The sequence below is a fragment of the Haematobia irritans genome, chromosome 1 (assembly GCF_050003625.1).
Source record: "Haematobia irritans isolate KBUSLIRL chromosome 1, ASM5000362v1, whole genome shotgun sequence".
NCBI classification, from domain to species: Eukaryota; Metazoa; Arthropoda; class Insecta; order Diptera; family Muscidae; genus Haematobia; species Haematobia irritans.
In genome coordinates, this window is record NC_134397.1 from 27031001 (window position 1) to 27051990 (window position 20990).

The 20990-nt window shown below is 28.3% G+C and overlaps 1 protein-coding gene across 1 annotated transcript in view; it reads right to left on the bottom strand.

Annotated features, from left to right (window-relative positions):
• LOC142220484 (uncharacterized) overlaps positions 1 to 20990 on the bottom strand; it is a 94054-nt gene that overhangs the window by 42012 nt on the left and 31052 nt on the right. Inside the window, exon 2 of the mRNA XM_075289660.1 lies at positions 1998 to 3417. Within this exon, the coding sequence (XP_075145775.1) occupies positions 1998 to 2947 (950 nt within the window). The 5' untranslated portion in view covers positions 2948 to 3417. The remainder of the gene's footprint in view (positions 1 to 1997; positions 3418 to 20990) is intronic.

A 20990-nucleotide genomic window follows, 5' to 3' on the forward strand; every position in this document is an offset into this window, starting at 1 on the left:
AATTTTCTATTGAAATACAATTTGGCCAACACTTTCAAAGAAAATACAATTTCGCCAACATTTGCTATGGAAATAAAATTTTGACAATAAAATTTGGCAAAATTTTCTATAGAAATAAAATGTTGACAAAATTTTTTATAGAAATAAAATTTTGACAACATTTTCTACCGAAATAAAATTTTGACAAAATTTTCTATAGAAATAAAATTTTGACAAAATTTTTTATAGACAATAAAATTTTTCACAGAAATCAAATTTTGCAAAATTTTCTATAGATATAAAATTTTGACAAAATTTTCTATAGATATAGAATTTCGACAAAATTTTCTATAGAAATAAAATTTTGACAAAATTTTCTTCTACAAAAAAAAAACGTTTTTATAATTTTACCAAAAATTTTTATTGTAATACAATTTGGTCAACATTTTCAATGGAATTACAATTTGGCCAACATTTTCTATGGAAATAAAATTTTGACAAAATTTTCTATAGAAACAAAATTTTGACAAAATTTTCTATAGAATCAAAATTTTGACAATAATTTTTTTTGACAAAATTTTGACAATAAAATATTGACGACTTTTACAAAAAAAAAAAAAAAACTTTTTATAAAATTTTTCTATAAAAAAAAATTTTACCAAAATTTTCTATTGAAATACAATTTGGCCAACATTTGCTATGGAAATAAAATTTTGACAAAATTTTCTATCGAAATAAAATTTTGACAAAATTTTCTATCGAAATAAAATGTAGACAAAATTTTCTATAGAAATAATACTTGACAAATTTTCTAATAAAATTTTGACATATTTGTATAGTAATAAAATTTTGACAAAATTTTCTACCGAAATAAAATTTTGACAAAATTTTCTATAGAAATAAAATTTTGACAAAATTTTTTATAGACAACAAAATTTTTCACAGAAATAAAATTTTGCAAAATTTTTCACAGAAATAAAATTTTGCAAAATTTTTGATAGAAATCAAAGTTTGCAAAATTTTCTATAGATATAAAATTTTGACAAATATTTTTTTTGAAATAAAATTTTGACAAAATTTTCTATAGAAATAAAAGTTTGACAAAATTGTCTACAGAAATAAAATTTCGACAAAATTTTCGATAGAAATAAAATAAATAAAATTTTGAAAAAATTTTGCGTAGAAATAAAAGTTTGCCCATTTTCTATAGAAATAAAATTTTGAGAAAATTTTTTCAAAATAAGAGTTTTGGAAAATTATTTTTGGCACGAGTGGCAACCGTGACGAAAAGGCCATATCGGACCACTTTTAGGTATATCTGTCATATAAGCCGATCTTCAAATTTGGCTTTTGGAGGCTCTCGCAGGAGCAAATTTAATCCCATCTTTTCGAAGTTTTGTACGTCATTTTCGTATATGCCCTCTACTAACAAAAAAATTGTCCAGTCCATAGTTATGTATAGCTCCCATATAAATTGATTCCCAGATTTGGCTTTCGAAGTCTAATGGAGGGTCACATTTCATCCGATCCGGTTTGGTATGTGATGTCAGTATATGTCATTAATAATCATGCAAAAATTGTCCGCATCCGTCCATTATTATATTCGACCCTCGGTCAGTCCCCAGGTTTGGCTTTTTTTTATTTATGGACTCTTCTATATGGAGCCATCGAGAACTATTGTGGCTTATTTAGGTTCTTTAACTGACATAAACTCCATATGGACTAACTTAAAAAACATAAGCCAAGTAATTCGATTGTGATTGACATTCTTTAGTAGAACTAAGCAATTAATGGTGGAAGGTATATTAAATTCGGTATGGCTAAATATTCGGCCCTATATATTTGGTATTTTTAAATTTAAGTATTTCGTTTTCATTTTAGATTTTATATTTTCTTTTTTTTAATATTTTTTTTTTTTTGTAATTTTTCTCGTTATATATATTTTTTTTTTATTTTCATTGTTTATTTTTAATAATTGTTTTGTAAAATTTAAAATTAAAATACCATCAATAACTTACCCATCCAACATGGATTCCGATGATGAATACAAAGAATCACCATCATTGTTCAAATCTCCACCACTGTCACCATTGAATGTGTTGCCAAAAGACCCACTGGTGCTACCACCTCTGACATTGGCTGATGGTATTGCAGTATTAGTGGCAGTTTTTAGTAGAGAGGCTCCCTTGTAAATGGTATCAGGTGTTAATGTTATTAAAAGGGCATCACTATTTTCGAATGAATAGGACCCCAAAATGGCGTCATCACTATCCATTGCCCTCTCGCGTTGCAGTCGTTGTTGTTTTTGTTTGACCATAAGCTGGGCCATACTTCTGGCATTGAATGAGTCGGGAAATGTAGATGCGGCTGATGGTGACGATGATGACGATGAAGTCCTTTTGAATCCTCTTACAAATTCATTTTCCTCACTCTGCCATGACGATGACGACGATGATGATAATAAACCATCGTCGCTATTACTTTGCAAAATGCTCAGATCTTCATCTTCCTCAAAGCTGGTAATGATGTGGGAACCCAAAGCTTTAAGTATTATGGGACTGCTCTTGATGAGTTCAGCCAGGCTTTTGTGTTCACAATCGCGGCCATTTTTTGTCTCTGGAGTCTGTTGGTTTTGCTCCGCCGGCCGTGGCGGTTGATGGTGGTGTTGCGTTGAGTGGGAGGAATGTTGATTGTGTAGCTGATGGTTATATGGCTCCTGCTGCCCTAACCTTGTTATGGGTGTTGCCTGTATGGTATGGCCTTCAAAGAGCAGCAACAATGTAACAAGTAGGCAGGTCAGGATATTTTTCAGACTTGTATTCGTTGGAGGCCAGAATCTTTGATTACTACCATCTCGTAGCCGTGGTGGTAGGGGCTGAGGCTGGTGTTGATGTTTATGTTCATGTTCGCCTTGCTGTTGTTGTTTGGCCAACATAGTTGACTTGTTTGCCATCTCATAGAGGGCCATCGAAGAACAACACAAATAAAAAAAAAACTTATGGCACTTTTTTCTGTTTTCTTTGTCCTTCTCCACTACTACTTGAGCACATTAACAAATCTTGGTGCAATTAATTTTGATGACAGAGACACTCAGCATGAATCTCCTCATATTTGTTATCCTCTTTTTGGATCATAAGTTTGATATTTTCGTTTTTTGTTATTACAAATATTCCTAGACCTTTGGTTTCCTTTCTTTCCTTTTCCAAATTTGTCCTATGTCCTCTTTGTGTTACTTCATCGCTTGTTGTTTTTTCAAAGTTGTATGTCCTTGGTGCATTGTTCGAAAGTCCACACTTGGGTCATTGTTCTTAGTTTGTCCAACACCACCAAACATTTGTTAAGAGTCACGTCCCAAAGAAATGTCACTTCATTTTTTATTGGCCACCAGCAGCAATGATAAATTTGAAGTTGTCTGGTTGCTAAGCCCCATAAAGATTACTGAAAATAGAAATGAAAAAAAAAACTGTGCTCTAAGTATATAATACGACCCAGAGAAAAAATTAATTTCATAAGTCATAATGGAGGGCAAACGAATTATTAATGAGTATTAATTATGTTTTTTTACGAGAAAATATAAAGCCTTTCTTACTACTATGCAATAATAGACATTATCACAAAGCCTTTCTAAAAGAATTATTGTCAAGAATAGAGTTATTTCATTATGATACAGAAGATGTCTTAAATTTATTTCTGTAGTAGAAAAAAAAAAAAACAAGTATGTATGGCTCGGCCAGGCCGAATCTTATGTACCCTCCACCATGGATTGCGTAGAAACTTCTACGAAAGACTGTCATCCACAATCGAATTACTTGGGTTGTGATATCTTAAATCGTTTTCTAAATTGTGAGTTAGTCCATACGTGGTATATATTAGACAAAAAAGGTATGTGTAGGTAGATCTACAAATAATTACGAATCGATATGGACTTTTGCACGGTACGCAGGGAGCCAGAATTGAAATATGTGGATCGATTACACTAGACAACAAATAACAAACTTTTCTCTGTGAATTGTTTCTAGCATATTTTTTCTTATTGATTATGACCTACTAAAGACGAAAATGATTTTTAAAAAATTTTCTGTCGATTGGTTTTCGAGATATAATTTTTTTTTTTAATTTTTTTTTAATTTTCGTTTTCTTTGACCTTTTTGATCCAAGTACTACTCAAATTAAAGAAAATTGAGACGTCTACAACTCATTCTCAGAAAATTTTCAAATCGGGTAAGTAGTTTGGATGTTAGCGGCTTAAAAAGTAAAAACGGCGTTTTTTAAGTAATAATGTGGCAAAAAAAACATAAAAATTCATATAAAATATAAAAAAATTTCTAACGGCATTTTTTTGTTTTTTTACGTATAGCTGGAATCTTTACAAAGAAATTAAGCCCTTACTTAACGAAATCTGACAACAAATAGCGGACTGATAAACGAAAGATATGCTCAAAATTGTAGGTGTACCTCCAAAAATTAAAAAAAAAATTATATCTCGAAAACCAATCGAAAGAAAATTTTTTAAAAATTATTTTCGTGTTTTGTAGGTCATAATCAATAAGAAAAAATATGCTAGAAACAATTCACAAAATGGTTGTTGGCTAGTGTTATATACAATTATGAACTTGATATGGACCAATTTTTGTGTGATTGGGGATCGATTTATCTAAGGGCTGTATATAACTATAGACCGATATGGACCTAGTTAGGCATGGTTGTTAACGGCCATATACTAGCACAATGTACCAAATTTCAACTGACTCGGATGAAATTTGCTCCTCCAAGAGGCTCCAAAACCAAATCTCGGGATCGGTTTATATGGAGGCAATATATGATTATGGACTGATATGGACCACAACATACCAAATTTCAACCAGATCGGATGAATTTTGCTTCTCCACAATGCACCGGAGGTCAAATCTGGGGATCGGTTTATATGGGGGCTATATATAATTATGGACTGATATGAACCAATTCCTGCATGGTTGTTGGATACCATATACTAACGTCACGTAACAAATTTCAACCGAATCGGATGAATTTTGCTCTTCCAAGGGGCTCCGGAGGTCAAATCTGGGGATCGCTTTATATGGGGCCAATATATAATTATGGACCGATTTCGACCAACTTTTGCATGGGTGTTTGAGGCCATATTTTAACACCACGTACCAAATTTGAACTGAATCAGATGAATTTTGGTCTTCCAAGAGGCTCCGGAGGTCAAATCTGATGATCGGTTTATATGGCGTCTATATATAATTATGGACGGATGTGGACCAATTTTTGCATGGTTGTTAGAGACCATATAGTAACACCATGTACCAAATTTCAGCCGGATCGGACGAAATTTGCTTCTCTTAGAGGGTCTGCAGGCCAAATTTGGGGATCGGTTTATATAGGGGCTAAATATAATTATTGACCGATGTGGACCAATTTTTGCATAGTTGTTAGAGACCGTATACTAACACCATGTACCAAATTTCAGCCGGATAGGACGAATATACTAACACCATATACTAACATCATATACGAAATTTCAGCCGGATCGGATGAAATTTGCTTCCCTTAGAGGCTCCGAAAGCCAAATCGGGGGATCGGTTTATATGGGGGCTGTATCTAATTATGGACCGATGTGGACCAATTTTTGCATGGTTGTTAGAGACCATATACTAACATCATGTACGAAATTTCAGCCGGATCGGGTGAAATTTGCTTCTCTTAGTTGGTCTGCAAGCCAAATTTGAGGGTCCGTTTATATGGGGGCTATACGTAAAAGTTGACTGATATGGCCCATTTGCAATATCATCCGACCTACATCAATAACAACTATTTGTGCCAAGTTTCTAGTCGATAGCTTGTTTCGTTCGGAAGTTAGCGTGATTTCAACAGACGGACGGACGGACGGACGGACGGACAGGCTCAGATCGACTCAGAATTTCACCACGACCCAGAATATATATACTTTATGAGGTCTTAGAGCAATATTTCGATGTGTTACAAACGGAATGACAAAGTTAATATATAGTTAATGTATATAATAAGAAAATTTTGTTAATAATTTTATTTTTATCGAAAATGTGTTAAAATTTTATTTTAAAAGAAAATTTCCTCAAAATTTCATTTCCATTGAAAATGTTGTGAAAATTTTATTTCTATAGAAAATTAAGAATACAAAATTCTATAGAAACATTTTATCATAATTGTAGAAAATTTTGTCAAAATTGTATTTCTGTAGAAAATTTCAAAATTTTATTTTAATAGAAAATATTGTCACAACTCTAATTAATTAATTTCTATAGAAAATTTGTTCAAAATTTTATTTCCAGAGAAAATGTTGTCAAAATTTTATTTCTATAAAAACAATTTGTAAAAATTTTATTTCCATAGAAAATTTGTCAAAATTGTATTTCCACAGAAAATGTGGCAAAATTTTATTTCTATGGAAAATTTTATGGTCACATACACGGTTGCCACTCGAGCCAAATATAATTTCTATAGAAAATTTTCTCAAATTCTATAGAAAAATTTTTAAAAATTTTATTTCTATAGATTTTTTTTTTTCAAAATTTTATTTTCATTGAAAATTTGTTTCGTAAAAAAATTATTAGAATTTTATTTCTATAGTAAAATTTGTGAAAATTTTATGTCCATGATGAGGAATGTGGTAATTCCAAAACGGCTGTCAATCCCACCATCTTGCAGTCTATAGAGGTTTGCCCAAATAAATTTGACAAATATGTTATACTTTTCCTCTGTTGGTTAAGTTTAATCCATTGCGTTGGTTTAAAGCTGAAATCAAAATAAAATTTGGGCACCATTTTCTTTAGAAATAAAATTTTGTCAAAATTTTCATTTTTAATCTTCCAGAGACCTGGAGTTATTCTTGAGGGTCCGATTGACGCAGAACCACCCACATATCGACTTTGAGTCACCTCAGCATGGACAACTGGATTTATCATTTGATGTCAGATTTATCATTGAGTGGATTTATCCATGGTGGTCACTTCGGTCTACTCTTTGGTGTCCCTCTGTCTGTCTATATGATATTGTTACCGGTTATTTTTTTTTATACCCTCCACCATAGGATGGGGGGTATATTAACTTTGTCATTCCGTTTGTAACACATCGAAATATTGCTCTAAGACCCCATAAAGTATATATTCTGGGTCGTGGTGAAATTCTGAGTCGATCTGAGCATGTCCGTCCGTCCTGTTGAAATCACGCTAACTTCCGAACGAAACAAGCTATCGACTTGAAACTTGGCACAAGTAGTTGTTATTGATGTGGGTCGGATGGTATTGCAAATGGGCCATATCGGTCCACTTCTACGTATAGCCCCCATATAAACGGACCCCCAAATTTGGCTTGCGAAGCCTCTAAAAGAAGCAAATTTCATCCGATCCGGCTGAAATTTGGTGCATGGTGTTAGTATATGGTCTCCAATAACCATGCAAAAATTGGTCCACATCGGTCCATAATTATATATAGCCCCCATATAAAGCGATCCCCCGTTTTGGTTTGCGGAGCCTCTAAGAGAAGCAAATTTCATCCGATCCGGTTCCTATCAGTCCATAATTATATATAGCTCCATATAAACCGATCGCCAGATTTGACCTCCGGTGCCTTTTGGAGAAGCAAAATTCATCCGATCTGGTTGAAATTTGGTACGTGTTGGTAGTATATGATATTTAACAACTATGCCAAAAGTGGTCCATAGTAGTCCATAATCATTTATAGCCCCCATATAAACCGATCCCGAGATTTAGTTTTGGAGCCTCTTGGAGGAGCAAATTTCATCCGAGTGAGTTGAAATTTGTGGATGACAGTCTTTCGTAGAAGTTTCTACGCAATCCATGGTGGAGGGTACATAAGATTCGGCCTGGCCGAACTTACGGCCGTATTTACTTGTTTTTGCATAAAGACGAATACCAATGAAATCCAATCTTATTTAGCTATCCCCCACGATTATTCGACTGTTTCCATAAAATTCTTTGAAACTTGACAGTATAGTCACCGATACTCTTGAACAAAGACACTGCACAATTTCTGGTCTGGTCCTCATTATCTCCAGTTGCTTTGTTTGCATTGCCTACACCCTAGTCGTTTACTTAACTATTCTATACAAGTTCCATTGACCATGGTTCTATTTAGTTTTACAATATCAAAGTTTTTAATACAAGTATATACATTTCTGTGAAGATTTACTTGAAATCAATCCCATCATTTGTGAGAAAATAAAAATGCATTTTCTGGGAATATTTTTACCTTTAAAAGTAGCAAAAGAAACGAAAAAAGTTTTTAAGTTGGTCCCAACTGCAAACATTTTTGCAATATCTCTTCAGTTAGTCCTTAATATTTCTATCACATTATAAGGATATTGACTCTATAGACACCAAAATATAAATGGAATATATTTGCAAAAGTTTGCCATATAATTATAGCAATTTAAAATTATCTCTTCTAGCTTTCAAAAAAAAAAAAAAAAAGTTGCAAATAGCTATCGTAATAATCATTTAGCTAGAATTTCCAGCAAATTATTCTACGCATCAAAATGTTCACACCCAACAACAGAAGACCTAAAATAAAAACCAAGAAAAAGTCATTAGACTAAAATGTAAAAGACAGCAAAGCAAATGAAGAGAATCCACTTGAAGCATTTAACAACTCAATAAAAAAAATACAATGGTCATTGTTCTAATTCCCAATTGGATATACAACGAGCCATTGTTATTTGCTATTTGCTTTATTCTATTTCACTGTTGGTCTTTTTTTAACATTCCACAAATGAAGGAATAGCAGGGGCCCATAGACTTGATAAAATAGAGAAACAAGTCCAATAAAATTAAATTTGCGATTACAAGATTAACATGTATTTATCTTTGACCTTTGGCCTATAACGACTGTGAGTGAAATATAAGTCAGTAAAATTAAAGAAGTCTTTGCACATTTGCGTTGATGGAAGGCCATAGTAGTTTAAGTTGTATTTTATATAAAACTTAAAGTTACCAAGTTTATATGGCCGAAAAGTCGTTAAGACCGATTATAATTTAATTGTCATCCACATTCGAATTACTTACGTTGTGGTAGTGGTTGACGATGGCAAGGTATCTTAAATTTTCTTAACATTGTCTTCAAAATTCTATGTTAGCCCATAGAGAATCTATATTAGACAGCAAATCAGATTACATAAGCCATTTTAGTTTGTATAGAGGAGTATATCCCCCCTGGTTGACATTCCTCACCACTAGTTTTTGAACCATAGTGATATATACCACAAAACTTTTATACACAGTTCTTATGGCCCTTATGACAAAATTTTCTACAGAAACAAAATTTTTTATGCAAATAAAATTTTGACAAAATTTTCTATAGAAATGAAATTTTGGCAAAATTTTATATAGAAATAAAATTTTGACAAAATTTTCTACGGAAATAAATTTTTGACAAAATTTTCTATAGAAATAAAATTTTGACAAAATTATATTTTTACAAAAATTTTACAGAAAAAATTCTCTATAGGAATAGAATTTTGACAAAACTCTATATAGAAATAAAAATTTGACAAAATTTCCTACGGAAATAAAATTTTGATAAAATTTTCTATAGAAATAAAATTTGATAAAATTTCGTATGGAAATAAAATGTTGACAAAGTTAATTTTTTACAAAAATAATATTTTTACAAAAATTTTACAGAAATACAATTTTGACAAAATTCTCTATAGGTATAGAATTTTGAAACTATCTATAGAAATAAAATTTTGATAAAATTTCCTATGGAAATAAAATTTTGACAAAATTAATTTTTTGACAAAATAATATTTTTACAAAAATTTCACAGAAATAAAAATATTTCTATAGAAAATGTTGTCAAAGTTTTTTTTTTGTGTAGAAAATTTTGCCAAAATTTTATTATGTAGATTCTTTTTTTTTAAATTTTATTTCTATGGAAAATTTTGTCAAAACTTTATTTCTATGGAAAATTTTGTCAAAATTTTATTTTCATGGAAAAGTTTTTGTAAAATGTTATTTCTATAGAAAATTTTGTCAAAATTTTATTTCCATGGAAAAGTTGTTGTAAAATTTTATTTCTATAGAAAATTTTGTCAAAATTTTATTTGTGTAGAAAATTTTGCCAAATATTTATTGTATAGGTCATTTTTTTAAATTTTATTTCTATGGAAAATTTTGTCAAAATTGTATTTCCATGGAAAAGTTTTTGTAAAATTTTATTTCTATAGAAAATTTTGTCAAAATTTTATTTCTATAGAAAATTTTGTCAAATTTTTTTTTATAGAAAATTTTGTCAAAATTTCATTTCCATGGAAAAGTTTTTGTAAAATTTTATTTCTATAGAAAATTTTATCAAAATTTTATTTCTATAGAAAAATTTTTTTAAGATTTTAATTTCTATAAAAAATGTTCCCAATATTTAATTTCTATAAAAAATTGTCAAAATTTTATCTCTATAGAAAATTTTGCCAAAATGTTATTTGTGTAGAAAATTTTATTGTGTAGGTCCTTTTTTAAAATTTTATTTCTATGGAAAATTTTGTCAAAATTTTACTTCCATGGAACAGTTTTTGTAAAATTTTATTTCTATAGAAAATTTTGTCAACATTTTATTTCTATAGAAAATTTTGTCAAAACTTTATTTCTATGGAAAATTTTGTCAAAACTTTATTTCTATGGAAAATTTTGTCAAAATTTTATTTCCATGGAAAAGTTTTTGTAAAATTTTATTTCCATGGAAAAGTTTTTGTAAAATTTTATTTCTATAGAAAATTTTGTCAAAATTTTATTTGTGCAGAAAATTTTGCCAACATTTTATTGTGTAGATTTTTTTTAATTTTATTCCTATGGAAAATTTTGTCAAAATTTTATTTCCATGGAAAAGTTTTGTAAAATTTTATTTCATTGGTTTTGTTTTGTTATTGTTGGTTTTGTCAAAATTGTATTTCCATGGAAAAGTTTTTGTAAAATTTTATTTCTATAGAAAATTTTGTCAAAATTTTATTTCTATAGAAAATTTTGTCAAAATTTTATTTCTATAGAAAAATTTTTTTAAGATTTTATTTCTATAAAAAATGTTCCCAATATTTAATTTCTATAAAAAATTGTCAAAATAAATAAAAGAAATATAGAAAATTTTGTCAAAATTTTATTTCCATGGAAAAGTTTTTGTAAAATTTTATTTCTATAGAAAATTTTATCAAAATTTTATTTCTATAGAAAAATTTTTTTAAGATTTTATTTCTATAAAAAATGTTCCCAATATTTAATTTCTATAAAAAATTGTCTAAATTTTATCTCTATAGAAAATTTTGCCAAAATGTTATTTGTGTAGAAAATTTTGCCAAAATTTTATTGTGTAGGTCCTTTTTTAAAATTTTATTTCTATGGAAAATTTTGTCAAAATTTTACTTCCATGGAAAAGTTTTTGTAAAATTTTATTTCTATAGAAAATTTTGTCAAAATTTTATTTCTATAGAAAATTTTGTCAAAACTTTATTTCTATGGAAAATTTTGTCAAAACTTTATTTCTATGGAAAATTATGTCAAAATTTTATTTCCATGGAAAAGTTTTTGTAAAAGTTTATTTCCATGGAAAAGTTTTTGTAAAATTTTATTTCTATAGAAAATTTTGTCAAAATTTTATTTGTGCAGAAAATTTTGCCAACATTTTATTGTGTAGATTTTTTTTAATTTTATTCCTATGGAAAATTTTGTCAAAATTTTATTTCCATGGAAAAGTTTTGTAAAATTTTATTTCATTCGTTTTGTTTTGTTATTGTTGGTTTTGTCAAAATTGTATTTCCATGGAAAAGTTTTTGTAAAATTTTATTTCTATAGAAAATTTTGTCAAAATTTTATTTCTATAGGAAATTTTGTCAAAATTTTTCTTTTATAGAAAATTTTGTCAAAATTTTATTTCCATGGAAAAGTTTTTGTAAAATTTTATTTCTATAGAAAATTTTATCAAAATTTTATTTCTATAGAAAAATTTTTTTAAGATTTTATTTCTATAAAAAATGTTCCCAATATTTAATTTCTATAAAAAATTGTCAAAATTTTATCTCTATAGAAAATTTTGCCAAAATGTTATTTGTGTAGAAAATTTTGCGAAAATTTTATTGTGTAGGTCCTTTTTTAAAATTTTATTTCTATGGAAAATTTTGTCAAAATTTTACTTCCATGGAAAAGTTTTTGTAAAATTTTATTTCTATAGAAAATTTTGTCAAAATTTTATTTCTATAGAAAATTTTGTCAAAACTTTATTTCTATGGAAAATTTTGTCAAAACTTTATTTCTATGGAAAATTTTGTCAAAATTTTATTTCCATGGAAAAGTTTTTGTAAAATTTTATTTCCATGGAAAAGTTTTTGTAAAATTTTATTTCTATCGAAAATTTTGTCAAAATTTTATTTGTGCAGAAAATTTTGCCAACATTTTATTGTGTAGTTTTTTTTTTAATTTTATTCCTATGGAAAATTTTGTCAAAATTTTATTTCCATGGAAAAGTTTTGTTAAATTTTATTTCATTCGTTTTGTTTTGTTATTGTTGTTTTTGTTATTGTTGGTTTTGTTCTTTAATCATTGTTGCCGTTTTTTTTTTGTTTTGATTTCAGCTTAAAACCATATATTGACTAAACTACAAGTGTAGCTTAACCAACAGAGGAAAAAATCTTTGTCAAATTTATTTGGGCAAAGCCCTATAGACTGCAAGATGGTTGGATGGACGCACGTTTCGGAAGTACCACATTCCTAATCAGCATCCTCTACTTGCAGCAAAACTATCAACCAATTATCAGAATAAATTCAGGCAGTTCATTAAACCCAACAATGAACCACACTTGAACCTTCCGAAAAAAGGTTTTATATTGATAGCCGGATTATATTTCTATAGAAATTTTTGTCAAAATGTTATTTCTATAGAAAATTTTATCAAAATTTTATTTCTGTAGAAAATTTTCTAAAATATTATTTCTATAGAAAAATTTGTCAAGATTTTATTGTGCAGATTCTTTTTTTTTAATTTTATTTCTATGGAAAATTTTTTCAAAACTTTATTTCTATGGAAAATTTTGTCAAAATTTTATTTCTATAAAAAATTTTGTCAAAATTTTATTTCTATAGAAAATTTTGTCAAAATTTTATTTCCATGGAAAAGTTTTTGTAAAATTTTATTTCTATAGAAAGTGTTATCAAAATTTTATTTCTATAGAAAATTTTGTCAAAATTTTATTTGTGTAGAAAATTTTGCCAAAATTTTATTGTGTAGATTTTTTTTATTTTATTTTATTTCTATGGAAAATTTGGGCAAAATTTTATTTCCATGGAAAAGTTTTTGTAAAATTTTATTTCTATAGAAAATTTTATCAAAATTTTATTTCTACAGAAAATGTTCTAAAAATCTTATTTCTGTAGAACTGTGAATTTGACCCTTGAATTGTGACCAAATGGAAGCGCTATATGACCTATTATATCAATATAATAGGTAAAATAATGGCTATAGTTCTTGAATGAACGCCCATTTTCTAGAGACATACAGAAAAAAGATAGTCTCAAAATTTCGTATTTATCTCGTTAATTGTTAATAAAGTTTATAAATATAAATTTTAGTGCTCATCTATATGAAAAATATGTATAGCTTGTCTAGATTAAAGCCTCTACTTTAAAATACTACTAAGTAGGTAAATGGAGTTTCTTGTCGTTTCCGAATGTCCTCCTAAGTGGACATCGGTAGTCAAAGGGTTAAACTATGGGTCTTAGACTGATACTTCTATGTGTGACATACAAATGCACAAACATACACAAACACAGTAATAAAGGTTAAGGGTATAAAAAATTAAAAATATAGCGCTTTACTTTGCTGCATTACAGTCATATATTTGCAGGCCTTTAGGACATATCAATTGCCATAGGTGACGTATAAATATTTTCCACATAATAACCCATACGCCACCCTGGCGCTTTTTGTTCAACCTATTGGGACAAGAAATTATCTTGTAAACTATAGCCTAAATATGAAATAATTTAAAAATCATGTTTTTAAATACATAAACATTCAACATGTTCATACAAAAAACTCAATGCAATGCAATATGAATCCCCATTTCCATTTCCCTAAAGCGGAAACATGTTAAAATAACATGCAATTTTCCATAATAAAATTACCATAATAATAACAACGTACGCACTAATTGTCCGTATATCAAAATAAAATAACCTATAATAAAATTAAAACAAGACATAAATTACTTTTTGTGTAATGGTGTACAAAAAAAGAAGCAACACTCTAATCCCTAAGGCATTGTAGAGTCTAATAAACAAGAAGATAACATGAAACAGAAGCGGACGGACGGACGGAAGGACCACTTGTAAGCATCATCAATTTCAATCAACAATGCCTTACGGAAAATCGAATGGCATATGGTGGCTATGATATAGAACGCCTTCGAATATTTTAAATATTCTTAGACAGATGATGACGATGCCTTGATTTACAATTAGGCGCGATTTTTGGGTTATTATTCTAGCCATGTTGCAGAGGGGGGAATCGTTAATGTTATTGTTTGTAATCGTTTGCCTATCTTTTTGGGAATTTCAATTCAATTTTTAATCGATATTTTTCTATTTAATCACTATAGACAATAAAAAAATAAAATAAATCAAATTATTTTAGTATACCCAAGAGATACGCGAGTGATAGTCATGCGATACCGATTTAGATTACACAGTGGGGGGATAAGGATATTAAAAAAGGGATACTTTGACTGGGAATGAAAATTGAGTGTTTTATCTACATGTCTAAGGACGTTTCTGTTGCTTGTTATTCTAAATCAATTAGTGACTATTGTATTCTTATTAAATCCAAACAGTCAACAACATTTAAATTAAAAAAAAATATTATATGAAATATTTTTATATATATAACTAAACCAAATATATATGGTGACATTTCTGAGGGTTTCAAAGCTTCTCTAAGTGGTTTCACTGCAATGTGGAACGCCGTTCGGACTCGGCTATAAAAAGAAGGTCCCTTGTCATTGAGCTTAACATGGAATCGGGCAGCACTCAGTGATAAGAGAGAAGTTCACCAACGTGGTATCACAATTGACTGAATAGTCTATATGAGCCTGATACATCGGGCTGCCACCTAACCTAACCTAAACCAAATATATTTGTGTATATAGTGACTGACTCCGATATAGTCCTTGTTATCTATCTACTCATAATATTTGGAAGTGGAAAAAAGCATGATTCGTATATTTAAGCAAACTACTAAGTCCGATGGAACAAGGTTTACAGCAAAGAAAAGTAGGTGGATATTAAGTCCAACTAATTTTTCACATACACAGAAAAAAATATGACCAAAATACTTCCAATTAAAATGTTGATTGAAGTTGAAAATTTTTCTCAATTAGTAAATTAAATGATACGATTAACTTTTTAATCAAGATAGAAACATTAAGGTAATTAAGCCAATGATTGGAAATTTTAAAATTTTTAATCAAACATGGAAGACCAAGCCAATGAAAAAAGTGATGGATTTCTTATTTATTTTTAACTAAGAATTTATTTCAAACAATCAATTTTTTAATTAAACTGTAAAAATTAATCAGTTAAGAAAGTAGTTAAAAATAGTTACGTTTTTAATGAAAAAATTAATTGAGTTTTGCAATTATCAACACCAATTAATTTTTTAATTGAATCAATTAAAATATTTATTGAAACTTGCTAAAAAGATCAATTAATTTTTTAATCAAGGTTTTTTAATGTCCAATTAAAACGGTGATTGATACTATCATTTTCGTGATTGAAGATATTTCAATTAAAAAATAAATGGGATCAATTAAATATCAATTTCCGATTATGTAAAGTATATACCGGGTCACTGATATTTTATTTAATTTTATTATTCAAAAGCAAAAAATGTCGTTATTAGAATCAAATTTCAGAGTCTGTTTAGATTTGCCCAAATTGGCTACCCTTGGCACGAACTGTGACTTTCTACTGAAGACAGTCATCCACAATCGAATTACTTGGGTTGCGGTAACAGTTGCCGATGGCAAGGTATCTTAAAACTTCCTAACACCGTCTTCTAAATTACAAGGTATATATTAAACTAAAAAAGGCCGATTAAATACGTATATAATTAAGTTTAAAGTTTCTACAGAAATAAAATTTTGACAAAATGAAATGTTGACAACATTTTCTATAGAAGTAAAATTTGGAAAAAATTTTCTATAGAAATAAAATTTGGAAAAAATATTCTATAGAAATGAAATTTTGACAAAATTTTCTATAGAAATAAAATGTTGACAAAATTTTCTATAGAAAAAAAAAAATTTTACAAAATTTTCTATAGAAATAAAATTTTGACAAAATTTTCTATAGAAATAACATTTTGACAATGTTTTCCATAAAAATAAAATTTTGGTAGATTATTTTTGGCTCGAGTGGCAACCATGCTCCTCCAAAAGGCTCCGGAGATCAAATCTGGGGAACGGTTTATATGGGGGCTATATATAATTATGGACCGATATGGACCAATTCTTGCGTGTTAGTTAGAGACCACATTCTAACACCACGTTCCAAATTTCAACCGGATCGGATGAATTTTGTTCCTCCAAGAGGTTCCGGAGGACAAATCTGGGAATCGATTTATATGGGGGCTATATATAATTATGGAACGATATGGACCAATTTCTGCATGGTCATTAGAGAACATATATCAACACCATGTACCAAATTTCAGCCGGATCGGTTGAAATTTTCGTTTCTTAGAGGCTCCGCAAGCCAAATCGGGGGATCGGTTTATATGGGGGCTATATATAATTATGGACCGATGTGGACCAATTTTTGCATGGTTGTTAGAGATCATATACTAACACCATGTACCAAATTTCAGCCGGATCGGATGAAATTTGCTTCTCTTAGAGCAATCGCAAGCCAAATTTGGGGGTCCGTTTATATGGGGGCTATACGTAAAAGTGGATCGATATGGCTCATTTGCAATACCATCCGACCTACATCAATAACAACTACTTGTGCCAAGTTTCAAGTCGATAGCTTGTTTCGTTCGGAAGTTAGCGTGATTTCAACTGACGGACGGACGGACATGTTCAGATCGACTCAGAATTTCACCACGACCCAGAATATATATACTTTATGGGGTTTTAGAGCAATATTTCGATGTGTTACAAACGGAATGACAAAGTTAATATACCCCCATCCTATGGTGGAGGGTATAAAAAATATTCAATTAAAAACTTAACTCATTCAACAAATGTGTTTAAGTGAAACAAAGATCAATCACAAAAATTGTTTCAGTTAATTTTTAAAATGACTTTCAATTAATTTTTTAATTGATACTATAATTTCTGTGATTAATGAAATTTCAATTAAAAAATTAATTGGATCAATTAATTTCGTGATTCAATAAGAAAATAACCGGGCATATTTTTTAGTGCACTACAAGGAGGAAGCTATTATATTTGGTCCATGATTGTTGGTATTTAATATTCGGCCCGGCTGAAATTACGGTCGTATATACCTATTTTTGACTAACTTCAACTTTTCCGAATGTATTTATTGTATATAGCAAGACACATATAGCAAGACACAATGTGATTGTGATAACACTAGAAATGAACGAATTCTATTGACAATATATGAATATATATATATATTTGTTTTTAATAACCCAATTTTTATTTTTTAAATATAATTCCCATTCTTCGTGAAGAATTTATAAAATTCCAATTTTTCTTAATTTTTATCTTTTCTATCACCATTATATTCTATAGTATCGTTTTCTGACTAGCTATCAATATCCTAGATTTTCGATTTCACTCACTAAGATTTTGTTTCAAAAACCTCAATTTAACATCATCATCATTTGATGAATGTTTATCTAACTGAACATAGAGATTCCTTTCTTCATCTCGTTGTATGGAAAGCCAACAACGACCAAATTGCAAATCTTTTTTCAATTATAGTCCAGAAGAAGAAAAATACAGCTTTGGCAAAACTGAACAAACAGACTTCATGAATAAATAAAAACTGTGGGAAAAAGAATATGGGAAAATGGAAAACAACAGAGAATATTTATTGCGAAAAAAATCCAGTTTCCATGGATAATAACAATTACGGATTAAGGATGTGAACTACCTAGTACATCTTTTAAGCCACACAATTCTTAGTGGAAATATTTTACAAAAGCAATGGCTCGTAAATAATGCCTTTTTAAGCTTCTTTTGTGTTACGTTTTACCTCCAAAATGAAAGGAGAACGCACACCGGTTCATTTGGAGGTAAAGTAAACGTTAACATCCACCATCCCATGAAATCCCTGTAAGACAAGTTTCATTTCATTTCGTCTACTGGATAAATGCCTTGTTTATTTTTTTCTTTTTTTTAGAAAATTCAAAAGCAGAAAAAGAGTTCTTCTATTATGTCATGGAAAGCTTACCGACGACAGCACTCGCCAAGGAAATGAAGCATTTGAATTTCTTTTTTTTGCGTTATTCCTCTTTTGGTAGACTCCTACTTTGTAATCCCATAACAAATTGAATAATGTCCTCATGTGGCATTCTTTGGTAATAGGGGCAGAAAATAGCATCATTTATACCCACACATACACATAGACACACATAGACATACTTTCATCTGTATTAACAATCCTTGTAACTTTGAGAACACTTTCACTGTCTTTTTAAATCTATGTCCCTGTGTCTTTGCCATTTAAAGGGATGATTACCTTTGAAGAGGATATCCGAAGGCTTAAGTGTGAGAAGGCTCTCAAATACAAGGCCTTCGGCAAAATTTAATCTCGTAATCACTAAAAGCTGTTTGCTTAAGAAAAGTAATATTAGAATGATTTACTTGAGATTCTGACCACCAAAGAGGATTTGAGAGAGCGAGACTTAAGGATGGAATAGGGCAGGGCAAGTACCACGGAAGTTGTAGGTAAACTTGTAGGAAATAAGAACTCTCTTTATTCACCAAGAAGCAGGAAATCGTGTTGGAATGCAACACCATGATCAACGAATACTCGGAATACAACAGGATCTGTATCAAATGGATGCGTAGACATGGCTGAATAAGCGGAAACGTTAAAGCAAAGAAACATCCCAAATAAATTTGATAAACGTACGTTACGTTTCCTCTGTTTGTTAAGCTAGACTTGTAGTTTAGTGAACACATGGGTTTAAGCTGCAGTTTGTCAAAATTTTATTTTTCTAGAAAATTTTGTCAAAATTTTATTTTTCTAGAAAATTTTCGCGAAATTTTATTTCTATAGAAAATTTTGTCAAAATTTTATTTCTATAGAAAATTTTGTAAAATTTTTATTTCCATAGACAATTTTGTCAAAATTTTATTTCTATAGAAAATTTTGTCAAAATTTTATTTCTATAGAAAATTTTGTCAAAATTTTATTTCTAAAGAAAATTTTGTAAAAATTTTATTTCTATAGAAAATTTTATCAAAATTGTGTTTCTGCAGAACATTTTGTACAAATTTTATTTCTGCGGACATTTTTTTCTTTAGAAAATTTTGACAAAGTTTTATGTCTATAGTAAATTTTGTCACAATTTTATTTAAATAGAAAATTTTGTCAACATTTTACTTGTATAGAAAATTTTGTCAAAATTTTGTTTCTATATATAATTTTGTCTAAATTTTATATCTATAGAAAATGTTGTCACAATTTTATTTAAATAGAAAATTTTGTCAACATTTTACTTGTATAGAAAATTTTGTCACAATTTTATATCTATAGAAAATTCTGTTAAAATTTTATTTCTATATATAATTTTATCAAAATTTTATTTCAGAAAAAATTTTGTCAAGTTTTTTTCTATAGGAAATTTTTCTCAAAATTTTATTTCATAGAAAATTTTGTCAAAATTTTATTTTCGTAGAAAATCTTGTCAAAATTTTGTTTCAGTAGAAAATCTATAAATTTTTTTCTATAGAAAATTTTGTCAAAAATTAATATCTATAGAAAATTTTGTCAAAATTTTATTTCAATAGAAAATTTTGTTAAAATTTTATTTCTATATATAATTTTGTCAAAATTTTATTTCAGAGAAAATTTTGTAAAATTTTTTTCTATAGAAAATTTTGTCAAAATTTTATTTCAGTAGAAAATCTTGTCAAACTTTTGTTTTAATAGAAAATCTATAAATTTTTTTCTATAGAAAATTTTATCAAAAATTAATTTCTATAGAAAATTTTATCAAAAATTAATTTCTATGGAAAATTTTGTCAAAATTTTATTTCTATAGAAAATTTTGTTAAAATTTTATTTCTATAGAATTTTTTTCAAAATTTTGTTTCTATAGAACATTTTGTCAAATTTTGTCAAAAATTTTATTTGTATTGAAAATTTTGTAAAATTTTTATTTCTGTAGAAAATTTTGTCCAAATTTTACAGACAATTTTTTCAAAATGTTTTTTTTAGAAAATTTTGTCAAAATTTTATGTCTATAGACAATTTTGTCAAAATTTTATTTCTATTGAAAATTTTGTAAAATTTTTATTTCTGTAGAAAATTCCGAATTTTATTTCTACAGAAAATTTTGTCAAAATGTTTTGTTTAGAAAATTTTGTCAAAATTTTATGTCTATAGTAAATTTTGTCACAATTTTATTTAAATAGAAAATTTTGTCAAAATTTCATTTAAAACGAAAAACTTGTCAACATTTTATTTGTATAGAAAATTTTGTCAACATTTTATTTCTATAGAAAATTTTGTCAAAATTTTATGTCTATATATAATTTTTCAAAATTTTATTTCTATTTAAAATTTTGTCAATATTTAATTTCTGTATATAATTTTATCAAAATTTTATTTCAGAGAAAATTTTGTCAAATATTTTTATCTATAGAAAATTTTGTCAAAATTTTCTTTCAGAGAAAATTTTGTCAAAATTTTATTTCAATGGAAAATTTTGTCAAAATTTTATTTCAGTAGAAAATCTATATTTTTTTTTTCTAAAAATTTTTTTTTTCC